The sequence below is a fragment of the Athalia rosae genome, chromosome 3 (assembly GCF_917208135.1).
Source record: "Athalia rosae chromosome 3, iyAthRosa1.1, whole genome shotgun sequence".
Classification (NCBI taxonomy): domain Eukaryota; kingdom Metazoa; phylum Arthropoda; class Insecta; order Hymenoptera; family Athaliidae; genus Athalia; species Athalia rosae.
The window spans coordinates 786,029-801,231 of record NC_064028.1 but is presented as its reverse complement, the minus strand read 5'-3'; the positions used below and the strand labels follow the sequence as shown (position 1 = coordinate 801,231).

Sequence of the window (15,203 nt, the reverse complement as noted above, 5' to 3'; positions counted from 1 at the left end):
CGACACTTTTCGCCGTGGTTCCTTTCATTCAATCGATAAAATATATTTTTAATTTTAGGTGAAAGACAGCAGACTGCACTTCAGGTATAATTTGAACAGTCTGAGGACGGAAGAACGCGACATATGGCTCACCGCGATTGCCGTTGACGACGGACAGTGGCATACGGTGAGGGTGTCGAGGTACGGTTCCGCCGCTACTTTGGAACTCGACGGAGGTGAAGGTCGTCGATTCAACGAGACGTTCTCATTCGAGGGACACCAGTGGCTCGTTGTTGATAAACAAGAAGGCGTATACGCCGGAGGAAAGGCCGAGTACACGGGCGTACGGACCTTCGAAGTCTACGCCGATTATCAAAAGGGTAATTGATGGTTTTTTAAAATACGAGACGATGACAAACGAAAGGCCGATGTAACACGTCGAATAATTTATTCGTTCTCGAACAGGATGTTTGGACGACATCAGACTGGAAGGAAAACATCTTCCCCTACCCCCGGCTATGAACGGTACTCAGTGGGGACAGGCAACCATGGCTCGGAACCTGGAAAGACATTGTCCTTCGAATAAACCGTGCTCGAACGTCATTTGTCCCGATCCATTCGAGTGCGTCGATTTGTGGAACGAATATGACTGCACGTGAGTTGAAAAAATTTCATTATCGCACCTCCCGCGACGCGGATTATTGAATTTGCACATCATTCGAATCGTGTTGTATTCGCAGTTGCGGAGACGGCAGGATACCCTCGCCAGACAATAAGGGATGCGTTGACAAGAACGAGTGCATAGATTATCCTTGTCTCAACGGCGGAAGCTGTATAAATGAGAATCCCAGTCTCAGATACAGATGCGTGTGTCCCGATGGATTTTGGGGCGAAAATTGCGAGCTCGTTCAAGAAGGCCAGACCCTCAAATTGAGCATGGGAGCCCTAGCAGCTATTTTAGTCTGCCTACTAATTATTCTAGGTTGGCGGATATTTCGTTTTCGTCACGCGCCGACACTTATATACGCACGACGATAACATTTAGTCGATGTAGTTTTAGTTGTACTTTTAGAACTACTGTGTTTAACATACTTTTGTATAATTTAATCCCTCACGTTATTTCCGTTTGCACTATTAAAAATTGTATGATTTTTTCTTTTTTTACCGCTACTATCTTTCTTTGCCACCTATTTCCCGCATGGAGCACTTTACTTTCTCTTCCCGCATTTATTCCGCTGTATTTTATTACCTTCCTTTTTTATTTTATCTTTTATTCTCCTGCACACTACAGACATCAACAATGAGATGTGTTCCGATGTTTAAATGTTTTTCGGCGGTCTGTCCGCTGCGAGGTAAGTTCCCGTAGTAATGATTCTTCGATTCTTACAGTACTAGTCCTTGTCTTCGTTGTTTACAACCGGAGAAGGGAATCCCACATAAAATATCCAGGACCCGATGACGACGTTAGAGAGAACATAATAAATTACGACGACGAAGGTGGCGGAGAAGACGATATGACGGCATTCGATATCACCCCGTTACAAATACCAATCGGTGGTCCACTGCCGGAAATGACGGGAAAACTGCCTACGTGTAAAATAGCCTGTGAGTTATAAAACGCACGGTCCAGGTCCGTCGACGACCGGACAAGGATTTCACCTAACGTTACTGTTTTCTATTCCCCGTTCAGATCCTCTGGGGCCTGAGCCGAACGTTGGAATGTTCATAGAGGATCACAAGAAAAGAGCGGACAGCGATCCCAATGCACCTCCTTTCGATGATCTCCGAAATTACGCTTACGAAGGCGGTGGAAGTACCGCAGGCTCATTGTCATCCCTCGCGTCAGGTGAAAAGCGACACTTTGCAGAAATAATTCACAAGCGGTACGATAGACCGTGAGAATCGATTAACGAGGAGATTTTAATTACAGGGACGGACGACGAGCAGCACGAGTACGAATACTTGGGTGCTTGGGGTCCCAGATTCGACAAACTTGCCGACATGTACGGTCCTACCGAAGAGAGCGAGGCGGAGGAAGAGAATTAACTCAAATAAAACGACTCCAAATTAATTTAAATAATTTAAATTCAAATTAACAAAGTAAAAACGCCGTAGAAAACTATGAAGAGAATGGGGAATCGTAAAAAAAAAGCGAGAGACAGAGGAGAGAGTAAACGAAAAAACTGAAAAATTTATGAATCGAAAGGCGAATAAACGACAAAGACACTCATACACATGTGTAATACAATTCGTATTGCATTCAATTAAATGTATACATGATAAATGAACTTCAGGATAAAACAATTATTGTTAACTATCGCTGAATCACAATGAATAAAAACCACGACAACAAACCTTTCGCGCGCGGCGTGTAGTAGAATAATTATAATGACTAACTGATGATGATATAATTGTTTCGTATTTGCCTGTGTTTGTATAAATAGTGAGATCGATCCATAACGTATGATATTGACATTAATACTTGATATTATATTAATACGATCTCGTTGAATGTAAAGATAACACAAAGGAGACGAAAAATTAATGAAAAACGGTGGAAAAAAATAAATAATAAATGAATTAAAAAAAAAATGAAGATATTAAATATAAAAATAACGACAGTAATAATTGATACCAATTAAAAAATTAGTTCCAGACAAGTGTTGCATAAACAAAGTGGAAGCTATAACGATGCAAAATTCGCAAAAGATATACATAATACTATAATATTAATGAATAATAAATTAATAATGATAATTATACTAAAATAGTAATAATGGTAATAATAATGATAATTAACCGTCGCGATTCACCTGCAAATGTACGCTCTTGACAAGTGCAGCGTATGGGTATGATATACTACTGATGATATACAGGTAGTAGGGTATGAACATACCTAAACCATAAGTAAGGTATACATATAATATATATATATAATTAAAATATACATGATACAGGTATGTACCTAATACGCGAAAACATATGATATGAATATTATGATTTTCTCCAGCAGTCGCGATTTCTACACATACATATTCTACAGGTACGCATACGATAAAATTGTATATACGTATATACTGTGAAGAAGGAAACAAATTACACCGTCGCAGTTTACATGTATATACATATACATCAGGTATGCAAGTAAAACGTATTATTCGGGTATATTGATTAAATTAATTAATTAAATAAATATTATCAAACCTTAGGACGTACGTACATTTCTATAAAAGAAACGTCGGACTAAAACAAAGAGGAGTGAATAAAACTAGAGAAAAATAAAACAACAAAAATATAAGTAGAGTATATAATGTACCTAATAATTGTAAATGTATGACGACACATCGTACATAAGAACAAAAAAACTCACACACACCCGCGAACCATGCAATAATTTTAATTCACCTACGGCACACCTATAGGTGCGTATGTGGAAAATATGTTATTTAGTCACCCTTTATACTTGACATGGACTATAATTAATGGGTATGTAATTAATATCTACCCTACCTACTGTACGCTACTGCTATTATCATTATGTTTATTCCGTAATATCGATTCTGAAGATCAATCATTGACTAATAATTTTTTTTATCACTGATATTATTATCATCATTTTATTATTTCCGTTTCCGGTATTACCGATTACTGATATTATTGGTATTATTTCAATCAAAGTATGAATATACGCGGGGAGAAACGCCACGCGATATTTAAGCGCAAAAACTGCTCTCCAACGCAAATACAATCTTTTGACTTTTACACATTTTATCCGTCTCTTTTGCGGAGGGATTTTCTTCTTTTTGTCATTATTAACTAGACAAACAAACAAACGAAGCAACAAACTTGTTCATATCGCAGGCATAATGCTCAATGAGAAGTGAAGACGCGCGGTGAATTTTTTTCAAAATCGCTGGCGTTCAACTCCCGTATATTGTATATAGAAATAAAATAATTGATAAAATATCTATTTACGTCTTCGATCTGTCGTGCTTAATTATTATGTACATATATACATTTTGTTCGAAATATTATGTGTATATGTATAAAGTCATGGAAGTGGTACGATTGAAGATGCGAGTATATTATTATATGGGAGTTCTATAATATGATATATATTATAGTATACATATATATAAATATTATTATTATTATAAGAAAGTCTGAAAGAGTCGTTAGCAAATACGTGTGTAATTATTATTATATAATATAATATATTATAAGAATAATAATAATGATGCAAAAACACGAGAATTATATATAACTAATATAATGTTTTTATTTAGTACGAAGTTTCACAATTTTTGTTTCTACGTTCGAAACATCGATCCGTACGTAAAACGAGAACAAAACCAGTGATAAGAAACCTTTGATTCTCTTCTCTTTATTTGTTGATTTCGTATGCCTGTTATAATTCTCTTTTTTCATGCAACCGTGCCGAAGAATAAAATGGCGGTGGGAGGGACAGGCAAGGGAAAAGGATATTATTTTCGTATTCCGCGATATGGAAATTCTTGAACTTGAATATCGTGGATCATAATCGTTACTGAAATCATACCGTTCTCAGATTTATGTTGTAGGATGTTTGATGTGTAAGCTTGTAATTCACATTTCCACACTAAAATTGACTGATTTTTAAATTCTTAACGGAATATTTAATAGTCAATTTAATATTTAGGGAATCAGCGACAAGTATCCGTATAAGAAGTTTAATGTACGTACTATTACCTAATTATATTATACATACGAATATTAATATTATTATCAATAATTATTTATTTAAACAAGAATTCGTTTATCACACGTATGAATATTATTATTATCGTTTCATTAACATGATTATTAGATAACATATTTCAATTTGTGATATTATTTATTCGTCTAATTTATGGTTTTAATTTTTCTGCCGTTTCAATTTAACAAAATTGTAATGACATTAAGTTGATTATTTTAATTATCATTGACAACATCCTTGCATTGTAATTTCATAAGTTTATTTAATTTTCATCTTGCTATGTATAATTACACGTGTAGAATTAATAAGCAGCAGTGCAGAAGCAGTATTCTAGAGACTGGCATTATAGGAAATGAAAACTTATTGTTAAATTTCGTTTATTAATTATATATTATAAACTATATATACATATTATATATATATATTTATAAAAAAAAAGGATATGATCGTGTGTGTGCAGTGGCAATTGGTAAAACGAAGATTCATCCCATAGGCAATTTGACCGTTAAACGTAGATAATATATACGTGATTATTTTTATCATTCGGTGTATTGTATTAATAACAATTGGTTACCAATGATTTTAGTCAGCTACTCGGCTCTCATGAAAAATCCCGATTCTATAACATCAAAGATCGAATGATGAGAAAGCATTGTAAATATATCACGCCCGATTTTCCGATACGATGATTTCTTATTTTATAACAATATTGATACGAAAATTAATAAAACGTGTAAATTCTACATATTCGTAATATCATGCACCGTAAATATATTTATCAAGCTTTTTTCGACTTTTATACCCATTTATATATTATATACTTCTATAATATCTGGCTAATACCTAATACCCGTATAAAACTTCGCGCTCGTTGTTGACGTTATTATATTATTATTACTATTATTACTGTACATTACTAACGGTTTTCGTTCTAATTATCAATCATTGATCACATGCACGTTATGTATAAATATATCATATACATTTACATCATACGTTACCATTATATTTAAATGCAAAAGACTGAAAAGACGCGTATTATACAACCGATATACATACATACATAGTATACCTATACCTATACCGAATCCTCTCGCTAAAATATACCAATTTAATATACTTTGAATATTTCATTTAAAATGATCGTTGAATAAAAAATAATTAAATAAATGAAAACATATCCGCGGTTATAAAAATTCTTCGTAGACGGGATTTCGCTATATTTTACGTAATTCGCACACAATAAAAATCACGGTATTCGAATCACAGTCAAAATCCTTTTCCCTTTTATTTGAAAAAATTAAAAATGTTCATCCAACTGTCTTAATACACGCGAATGATAATTAATATGCAAACGAGAAGCGCGTATGGTTTAATATCGTAAATACATCTCAAAGACGCATGTATAAATTCAACTCGGATTAATTAACGTGAAATGCTTCCGCGCGGCCCAATTATTCATGAAAATTACAATGAAAAGGATGATTCCCGTTGCAGTTTTATTCTTATCTCTTTTTTTTTTTTTTACAAAGAAATTTTGCATTTCCATAAAGAAACACCGTGAGCCGAGAGCAATATTACCTATTATTCTGGTTTACGTACGTATACTATATTATATATAAAGTCATAGTTGTAATGTTATATTGAACACACATGATTATTGTATGCGGTAAATTAATTATACATGCATAATTTATTATACTCTTTATAATTATAATTATTACATTATATTATATATACATAATATACTGCCACTGAACACATCTCATTAGTACAATTATGCTATACAATATATTATATATATAAATATATATATATTCAATTGATTAATTAATTGATCATTACGACGGTGTAATCAATAATCTGATATGGTCATCATTATTTATATATTATTTATTATAACATTATTATTATTTTTCTATTTTTATCATTAACAATATCATCTCTATAATAATATACCATATTTGTACTTTGAATTTCAGTTTTCAAACAAAATGAATGCCTTCTTTTTAATAAAAGAGAAAATAAAAGGAAGTATACATACCTAGAGATCAGCGGGAGAGAAATTTTTCATTTTCATGAGTGTGACCGAGGAATTATCTTCTTCGAGTGTGACCACTTGGATGCACGGAAAATAGAGACAAAAAAAAAAAAAACGAGGAGAAAGAGGAACCGAATGCTACAGACATCCGAGTAGACGTGAGAAAAAATATGATGAAATGTTCATTAATTGCGGTATGATATTTCGAAAGACTTTTTGAACCCGGGTTTAAAAGACCGACGCGATTCTCATTGTATACGGAGTGAGTGAAAATTGAAGATCCTACACGGGTTTCGTAATAACTATAAAAGAATCTGGTAATTATCGAACCTTGCACACTCACTTGAAAGCTCTTCGTAAATGCTACGTAATTACGTTTTTATATCACGCGGATAATCGTCAAGTGTTGTTACATCGCAACGTGTGGTGGCCAGTTCGTTTCGAAGTTCTGACTTTTATTTCATCTCTGAATTCCGCGGGACTAAGATTTGCGAAACGTATGGTCAGCGGTCGTTTCTGCAGGGGATATGAACGGAACGAAGACAAGAGTAGGCGAAATTATTTGTACAGAAATACAAGTGGTATTTATTTTTCTAAGAAATTATTTTAAAAAGTTTGCACGTTCTACGACTCCTAGACATATGGTATGATATATTATATGTATAATCCTAGAAAATTAGACTACGGTGCGTATGTATAATTAATAGATCACCTAAATTAATGAATTCGCATTAATTATACTCCTAAGTTCATCTACAAATACAAAATTACAACGTATACAGGTTAGTGGTACGTATAAATAACTAATGCAAAACGAGTATATATATATATGACATATAGAATAGTATTAATAATAATAATTTAGGGTAATTGTAATTTTGGAAGAATTTCTCCAATTCGAAATGATGATGATCGTATAAATTTGAAATCATCGCTGCGACGATATCATCTCGTCTGGCTAAATGAATTCCGTGATTCCTTGCATCTGTTTTTTGAAAATCGGAAGTATAAAAATTTATAATTATAGACGAATTCCAGGATTGCGAGACGCCACGAAGTTTAGAAGCTCGTCGCTGTCCTCGCAAACGAATGGTTTCAAGTGGTGGCAGGCGACGTCGTGCCACTTTATTCCGTCGTTGTAAAAGTTGTTCAAAATTGACAGACAGGACTCGTCGTTACCCTGTAGAATAATCAATTCACAAACAATGTAGGTACGAGTTCGCATATTTTCTCGATAAAGTGAATGGCTAAATTTTGAGTTGTTATTCATCGACTTACCTGAGCAGCCTCGCGATTGTCGGGCTGGGGTTGCCCGTATCCTCCGGTCGCTGACCAGTCTCCGGAGTTTCTCTGAGTCGTGGGGCCAATTTTAGCTCCGGATCCGGACCAGAACCATCCGTTCACATTCTGGGGCTGGAGGTCGGGTCTGTCGCAGCCGTTGAAGTTACATTTGCGTCCGGAAGTCCAGATATACTTGACGTTTCCTGCACAGAACATCGAAAGGCTGGTGAAAAGGATCTAATCGAGGACTTCGGTCGCCGCAATTGTATCGCGCTCGAAAATAGTCAATTTAAACTTTCGAGTCAACTTGCAACTCGTCGTACTACATGCGGAGCAAAATTGCGTAATCTTTACGGGCAGACGGTTGATGTTACAACTCCTGTTTGCGGCGGTGCTGCAGCTCACTTAAAACCAGGACGATTATGTTACGTCATATCTTCTCTCGCGAGCAAGGCAATCGCAACTTATGTTACATTCCATCCCGCTTTACAACAGGCGCAGCTGCCTCTCGAACTGGTAATGGCTATTACCGCACATTACCGCAGAGAAATTTCTCAAATAATTCATCGCGCCTGATCCAGTTGCGATCCACCAAAGGATCAATTTCGGCGCCTCCTTTGCAACGCCTAGCGGATAGCTATGTTCTATATTGAAACAATTCGCATGGATTTCCTTTGCAACGGAGAGTTCATTTTTTTGCAATCGTTCTTTTTCTCCTGCCGGTGCGAACGATCGTGCCAGTTCTCATTATCGGTACTCGCGCATATTTCGATCTGTTTTTTTTTTTTTTGTTTTTTTCTTTCATTCGCCAGCGATCATCAAGTGAAAGCGGGTTGTCCGATCTTTACATCTTGTAAGAGCGGCGGCGGCAGCGGCAGCAGCAGCGACTGCTCCCAATTATTTCCCTTTGTATGAAACTTTCAGTATAATTCATACCTCTGGCAATTCTCTGCTTGATGAATTCATTCTCTTGCGGTGTTTCCATAGATACGGCATCCATGCAATGACGTCTACAGATGTTCCTCGCGTCTAGCCAGTCGACTTCCAATCCTCTCGTCGGCTGATGTTCCCAACTGAAGAAGTAGGAATGAGCTACTCCCCTGGCATCTCTGTACGTCGAATGACGGACGCCTGGAACACGATGGGGAAAAAATTCAATCCTTCCCGCGGACTTTCTACACGTTCGCGATACTAGGTGTGTTCAATTTTCATTTACCGCGCGATCGATCATACTTACGATTAGCGCAACTCCTGGGATCAGGTAAGGCCAAACGACGCTGCGCCGTTACGGCCACGATCCCGAAGAACAGAAGATAGAGCGCCCTCGACATATCTTTCAGTTTTCCTCTTTCCTCTTCTCACTTGGTTCTGGAAATCAAAGAGACGTACGCGTTTCGTACATTAACGATCGCGTGCGGTGCGTTGACAATTTTATTAATGCTAATTGCGTCACGATAATTATTCCGATTGTAGTTTATAAACTCTCCGAACATTTGCCGCGGTGACATTATCTGCCGGAGTTGTACGTTAGGTATAATAATACAACATGTATAATATGTTTGCGCAATTCTATACCTACTATGTACCCGTACGTTGGGCAAGATGTGGAATACATACATCATCGTGCAGCTGCGTAAGCCGCAGGTATTTAAAATATATGGTATACGTACAGGCTGTACACGTGGACGTACGAGCGTGTACATCGGGAGTGCATCTTATCGAGCTGTGGTTTCCGTGAGGTCATGCGGAGCATAATTTATGCAGAGTCAAGGGTCTCGACTTGTAAGTTGTCACGACGATGTGGTTAGCGCGTTTAGAAATGTAATCGAAGCATTATAATGCGTTCCTTGATCCTAATTGATCGTCTTTGAAAATAAATCTTTGCGCGTCGGCATTCAAGGTTTTATTTATTCTCAAGTATAGCGAAAGATCATGAGCATCATTTTTTTCGCAGTCCTGGCCTTGCCACAGATTTTTATTCGCGTACATGTAAGCGGCGGTGGACGAGGTGAATCCACTTATGATGTTTCATTTATTTTACGCAACATAAAAGTGCCCGCTGTAGAGATAAATTTTTTCTCCTTTTTTTTTTGTTTTTTTCTTTTCAACGATTCCGTAAAGCTGACTCTCTATTTTATTTGTATATTTACACCCGCAGAGTAGGAATCATTCGAACTTGGTACGATAATCGATATAAAACACGTGTTGGAAACCGACATACGGGTTTCGCGACGGAAATATCGTACATTCGGTTCGTCCGTTGGCTCGACAATTGAAAGTGAACTTTCGAAAACTAATGCGTTTCACTTCCGGTGCTACGGAAGCCCCCCCGAAGTTCAGGTACCTTTACTTTTATCAATTGATCTACATTTGATAATTAATTGTATTATAATTAGTCGACATGGAAAAAGAAATGCTTAGGAGCTTCGACCCTGGCTGACCTGAATAAATAACCGTCGTCCCAAATATGGTACCTTATTCATGAAAACGAAACAGACTTTATTGTTCGTGCGTAAATACGTTGAACAGGTGTATAATCGATCATAATTGGTTCGACAAAAAGCAAATAAGAAACTGCTTTCGATGCTCTCGCGTCGATGTAAAAAGTTTTCCAAACATTCTTCGTCCGGAGAGATTCATCTCCGATACACTTATTCTAATTATTCACCATTTCTTTTTTTCTTTTGGGAACACCTGTCGACCTGTCGGAGATGAGAAGTAGAATCGCATCGTCATCATCTTTATTATTATTATCATCGTCATCATCATCATAATCGGGCATTTGGATTCGTGCGCGCGGTATACGTAAACCATTAGAATTAATGAGATCACTTTTAAGAGTTAATCGTTATAATCTTTTTACGGCCAACTTTCTCGCACTAAAACTAATGTTGACCGATTGCTTTACAACTATAAGTTTATCATAATATTCCGATAATTACCTCGACCCAAATGTCACTGCCGCATCGTAATCGCGATGAAATAGAATTCGCCTTAGAAAATTTTTATTCGATCGATTAAGTTACTGATTTTTGAATAAATTTTTTTTACGAATTTCCTTCTCTCTGAATAGGCAGCGGCAGGTACGACGAATCGGGAGGTGTTCCAGAATCTGTTGGATTATACGATACCGAAGAAGTTAGTTCGCACGATACGTATACCTATACCGGAATACCCACGACGCGCGCCAACATTGATTACGGTATTTTCTGGCTCCTAACGGATTTACAAGGGCACCAGGTCACAAGGCTCACCAGATGAGAGGCCATCGAGAAAAAGGATAACAATGTCGTGTGCGGGCTCCGTGTAAAATGCAGGTATTTATAAAAACAACCGACTAAATGATCCTTTCTTCGTGAACGAATTTTCATTCGCGCGTAGATCGATGTACCGCACGTAATTCGTATTCTTTCTCTGGCCCAGATCAGAGCTTCGATATATCGGAACGGCCCGGATTATAATATTGTATTTATTGCGTGTACGAGCGTTCAATGCGCGGTTCATGAAAGGAGTTCGGTCCTCAGCCCGGGGCGTTGTATTTATTTTGTACATGTTCGCAAGTACATCTCGTCGTCCAGCGCGATTCGGAACGGGCAATACGGAGATTCTATTCGTGTAATTATTAGTTATCCACCGACGGGACACACTTTCTCGCGGCTGATGACCTCCGCCTCACGATTTTGGCCCATCGTGTGTTACATCTATCTACGATAAGTTTATATGTATTAAACGTATAGATGTGAATATTATACGAAACTTGTATATTATATGCATGTGGTTGTTTCGCGTTTAGACGTGAAATGTGAATTAAGTTTCTTTTATACGCCGCAACAGGTACACATATACCTCATCGTTCTACACGCTCTCCCATTTTACTCGATTCGTTAACCATTCCGATTTCCCGGTAGCCATCCGCACTCTGAGAAAAGAACTGTGCCTTGGCCTGACCCATTCACTCGATATCCTCAATGATCGTCAAAGCTTCTTTTTCATTCACCGTTTAACGCGCTATTTATTCCTTCTTTTTTTTTTTTTTCTATCGCCGGTTCAGCTGAAGAATTTTTATCCAAACATCTGACCAGCTTCTCTCCCGCTCGTCGATATCCTTGGCGTTCGTTTCATTTTTTCTCTTCCAACCCCGACGCGAGAGGGAATTTGATCGGGGTATTTTCGCGTGACCGATGAATATAATCGACGCGAGAGGAGGTTGATCGAGTCGTAATTAGACAATTTGAAAAGATTGCGTTGATAATTACGAGTAGAAAGTTGGATGCTCTGAATCAACGATTATGCAATAATCAAGAAAGAGGGATGATGATGCGAATATAATTTACATCGCACGTAATAATACGTATCTTTCTTCGGTGTGCTTGCACAGGATATGCCGCCGATGCGGTTTGCAATGGTTATTCGTTTTGCTGGAGCGGCTTTCGCGAATTTGCATTCAAAAGATGACAATAAGACAGCGCCGGCGAGGCAGGTGACAACCGACATACCTATAGACTCGTATGACGCGGAAGTTTGAATGCAAATGCAAGACACGATTTATTCTACTTTCTTTGAAATCAGGAGCGACGCTTACCTGAGAATGTAAGTATATCGTGTACTACGGGAGAATACGATATAGGTGACTCGATGACTAATATTTCTGGGTCTATTAGCCACGCGAGTTTGCGTTATTTAACGGGGTTAACGGCTATCGGATTCATCCGAATCGCGACTAGTTTCTCAATCCAATAGTTTCGGTTTACGTCAGATCGATCGACGATCGTCTTTCCTTGTAATAAACCAGCGCGATATATCCTACGGCTGCCTCGGGGCGTAGCCCAAAAAAATGGAATTTTAAATTATGTACCGTTACGAACGAACGAGCATAAGCCGCGCCGCCAATGCCGCCGATGCTCTTGACCAACCTTGACACTCGCTACGAATTCCTTCCTAATTCTTCTCATTTTCTCCGAGGTATGTCAGTCGCGTCTTTTCAGATTTGAAATTTCTAAACGGGATTCGTGAGCGACTGCATCGGACGCGAGGAGAAGATAAATCAATAACTGTGGAAAATAAATTGACGCGTACAATCATCCCCGGGGATGTAATTGGAGAAATTTCCCGTTGTCTCCGAAGAATCTGTTCTTCATTTTCTCGATTGTTATTTCGTTTTTGTTAGTTTTTTTTTTTTCTTTTTAACTCAATCGCGGTTCGTACAGTTTTGGGAAAAAGTGTTCCAGATTTCATGCAGACAATACCATTTCGGACGAAGACTCGGAAAGAAATACAAGTTTTATTGCCGCTACCGATGCAGGTGCGCGAACCCGTTACGTGGCCGCGACAAGACGTACGTTCTTCTGCCGGAGAAGCGAGATGTACGATGACGTTAAAAAGGAAATTATTAAATCCGCGAACGATCAATGAGATGAGAGTTTTGGGTACGTCGAATAGGTATGCGAAATCATATCGGCGTTCGTTCCGCGATTATTACGTGTTTCAAAGTTCATCGGATCCGCATGGATTCTATCGATGGATATTGATCGGTTTGTCGCAACCCTTTTTCCAACAATAATCAATTAATCGACTCACCTGTTTCTCCACAGCTTATTCGGGGGCCCAGTTAGGATTCCTCGAGTTTGCGGGTCTGCCGGATCTCTGGAGGATATCGCAAAGTGATATAACAGAGAATAAAGAAGCTAAACGAACTGACGCCGAAGACAACGAGGAGCGAGTATATACGCGGCCCACATTCCCTGCTGCTACGAGTAACCCAAATAACTCCCACCACCAGGTACAACAGTATACGAGTACATCGTTGACGTTCCTCTTCATCTTCATCCTCTTCTTCTCCTTCGATCCTTCGATCTTACTTGATACCGATCCCTGGGATGCGACATCTCAAGACCATTGTTTCACATGTAAGCATGCAACATAGGCATTGTACAAATTTAGCGTTCCCGCGTTTTTTTCTTTTTTTTTTGTTCGGTATTCGAGGGAACCGAGAGTGAGGTAGGAATACGAAAATATGGGGGATCTCCTAGTGGTTCGAAAAACAAATTCGAACATCACCTCTAGGAAAATATTGTTCAATTCTCATCTTTATGTATAACGTCATTATACCGATGCAGATTGGTATAGTATACCCCATATTTTCCTCTTACGCCAACAACTTCTTGAATATTATAGTTCATGCGAAATCATCCTTTGAGATAATGTCTCATTGCAAATTCCAATTCCCTTCTCGAGTCTTTCCCCCCTCCACTATCCGAGTGTCATCATCATTGACTCCTCTGTTCGATGATACGTATTTTCTTTTACTATTACCATAATTCTACACCGCGAATTATTATTGTCATTATTTGGCAATCAAAGTTGATCGTAGATTGACCACCCTCAACCTGAATACCATACCTAGCTTAGGAGAAATAGTTCTTTTTATTTATTCATTTTTCTTTGCTCCTTTTTTTTCAATTTCGAATCTAAAATTAGAGGATTTTGTCATTATTAACGTATAGCATCATTATTAACATCATCGTTATTAATATTATTATTATTACCATCGCTAACATCCGCTCTTTTGCCATTCTCCCCCAGGTGATATTAGAAATAATAATTATATTTTCCATGATAATAATTCAGATTGTTGTAAACCGAAGATAAGGATATCCATGACAGATTATAAATAGTAAGTGACAGCAATAAGTTTTGCTCCAAGCGGTTATTTTGTTCTATCGCCATTTTATTTATAGTTGTATAAATACCAACTCGAATTGTAGCTTCATTTTCCATAATTCCTATTAATAAGGTAGTCTGCAGTACCGCGTGGTGTTTCCAGCATCAGTATCAAGGTGTATTGCACGTACTGCGGTAGTTAGTTACTCTTCTTCGCAAACCTTTCACTTCAACTTTCTCACGTGATTATATTTTTTTCTACTCGATATGAGAATCAGGAACAAGTAACATTTAAGTGTATGTATGTAATGGATGAGCTTCGCAATTTATTTTATACTATATTAATATGATCGAGAGTATGGAGAAGCAAGTATCTGAGATTTTGATAGCATGTCATTTTCCGAAGGGTGGCGTTAAATTTTTCAATTCCAAAAGTTAAATCGAAAATTCAGGTTACTTCCTACAAGGAAATTCTTCTTACTCATCACAGTCGGATCTTACACGGGA

At 37.6% G+C, this 15,203-nt stretch overlaps 2 protein-coding genes across 6 annotated transcripts in view; one reads left to right on the top strand and one right to left on the bottom strand.

The window, feature by feature from the left end:
• LOC105685514 (neural-cadherin) overlaps positions 1-6,237 on the top strand; it is a 50,730-nt gene extending 44,493 nt beyond the window's left edge. For all 5 annotated transcript variants that reach the window (XM_048653220.1, XM_048653219.1, XM_048653218.1 and 2 more), the window contains 6 exons: positions 59-359; positions 445-634; positions 720-961; positions 1,369-1,584; positions 1,670-1,825; positions 1,910-6,237. In XM_048653220.1, coding sequence (XP_048509177.1) covers positions 59-359; positions 445-634; positions 720-961; positions 1,369-1,584; positions 1,670-1,825; positions 1,910-2,025 — 1,221 coding nt within the window. In that variant the 3' untranslated portion in view covers positions 2,026-6,237. The remainder of the gene's footprint in view (positions 1-58; positions 360-444; positions 635-719; positions 962-1,368; positions 1,585-1,669; positions 1,826-1,909) is intronic.
• A 1,076-nt stretch (positions 6,238-7,313) lies between these two features.
• LOC105685328 lies at positions 7,314-13,761 on the bottom strand. The gene is made up of 5 exons (XM_012399308.2): positions 13,614-13,761; positions 9,274-9,404; positions 8,973-9,167; positions 8,034-8,239; positions 7,314-7,935 (listed from the first exon to the last, which is right to left on the bottom strand). Exons 2-5 carry the CDS (start codon positions 9,365-9,367, stop codon positions 7,777-7,779), a joined length of 654 nt encoding a protein of 217 aa, XP_012254731.1. The 5' UTR covers positions 9,368-9,404; positions 13,614-13,761; the 3' UTR covers positions 7,314-7,776.
• Positions 13,762-15,203: the final 1,442 nt, after the last annotated feature.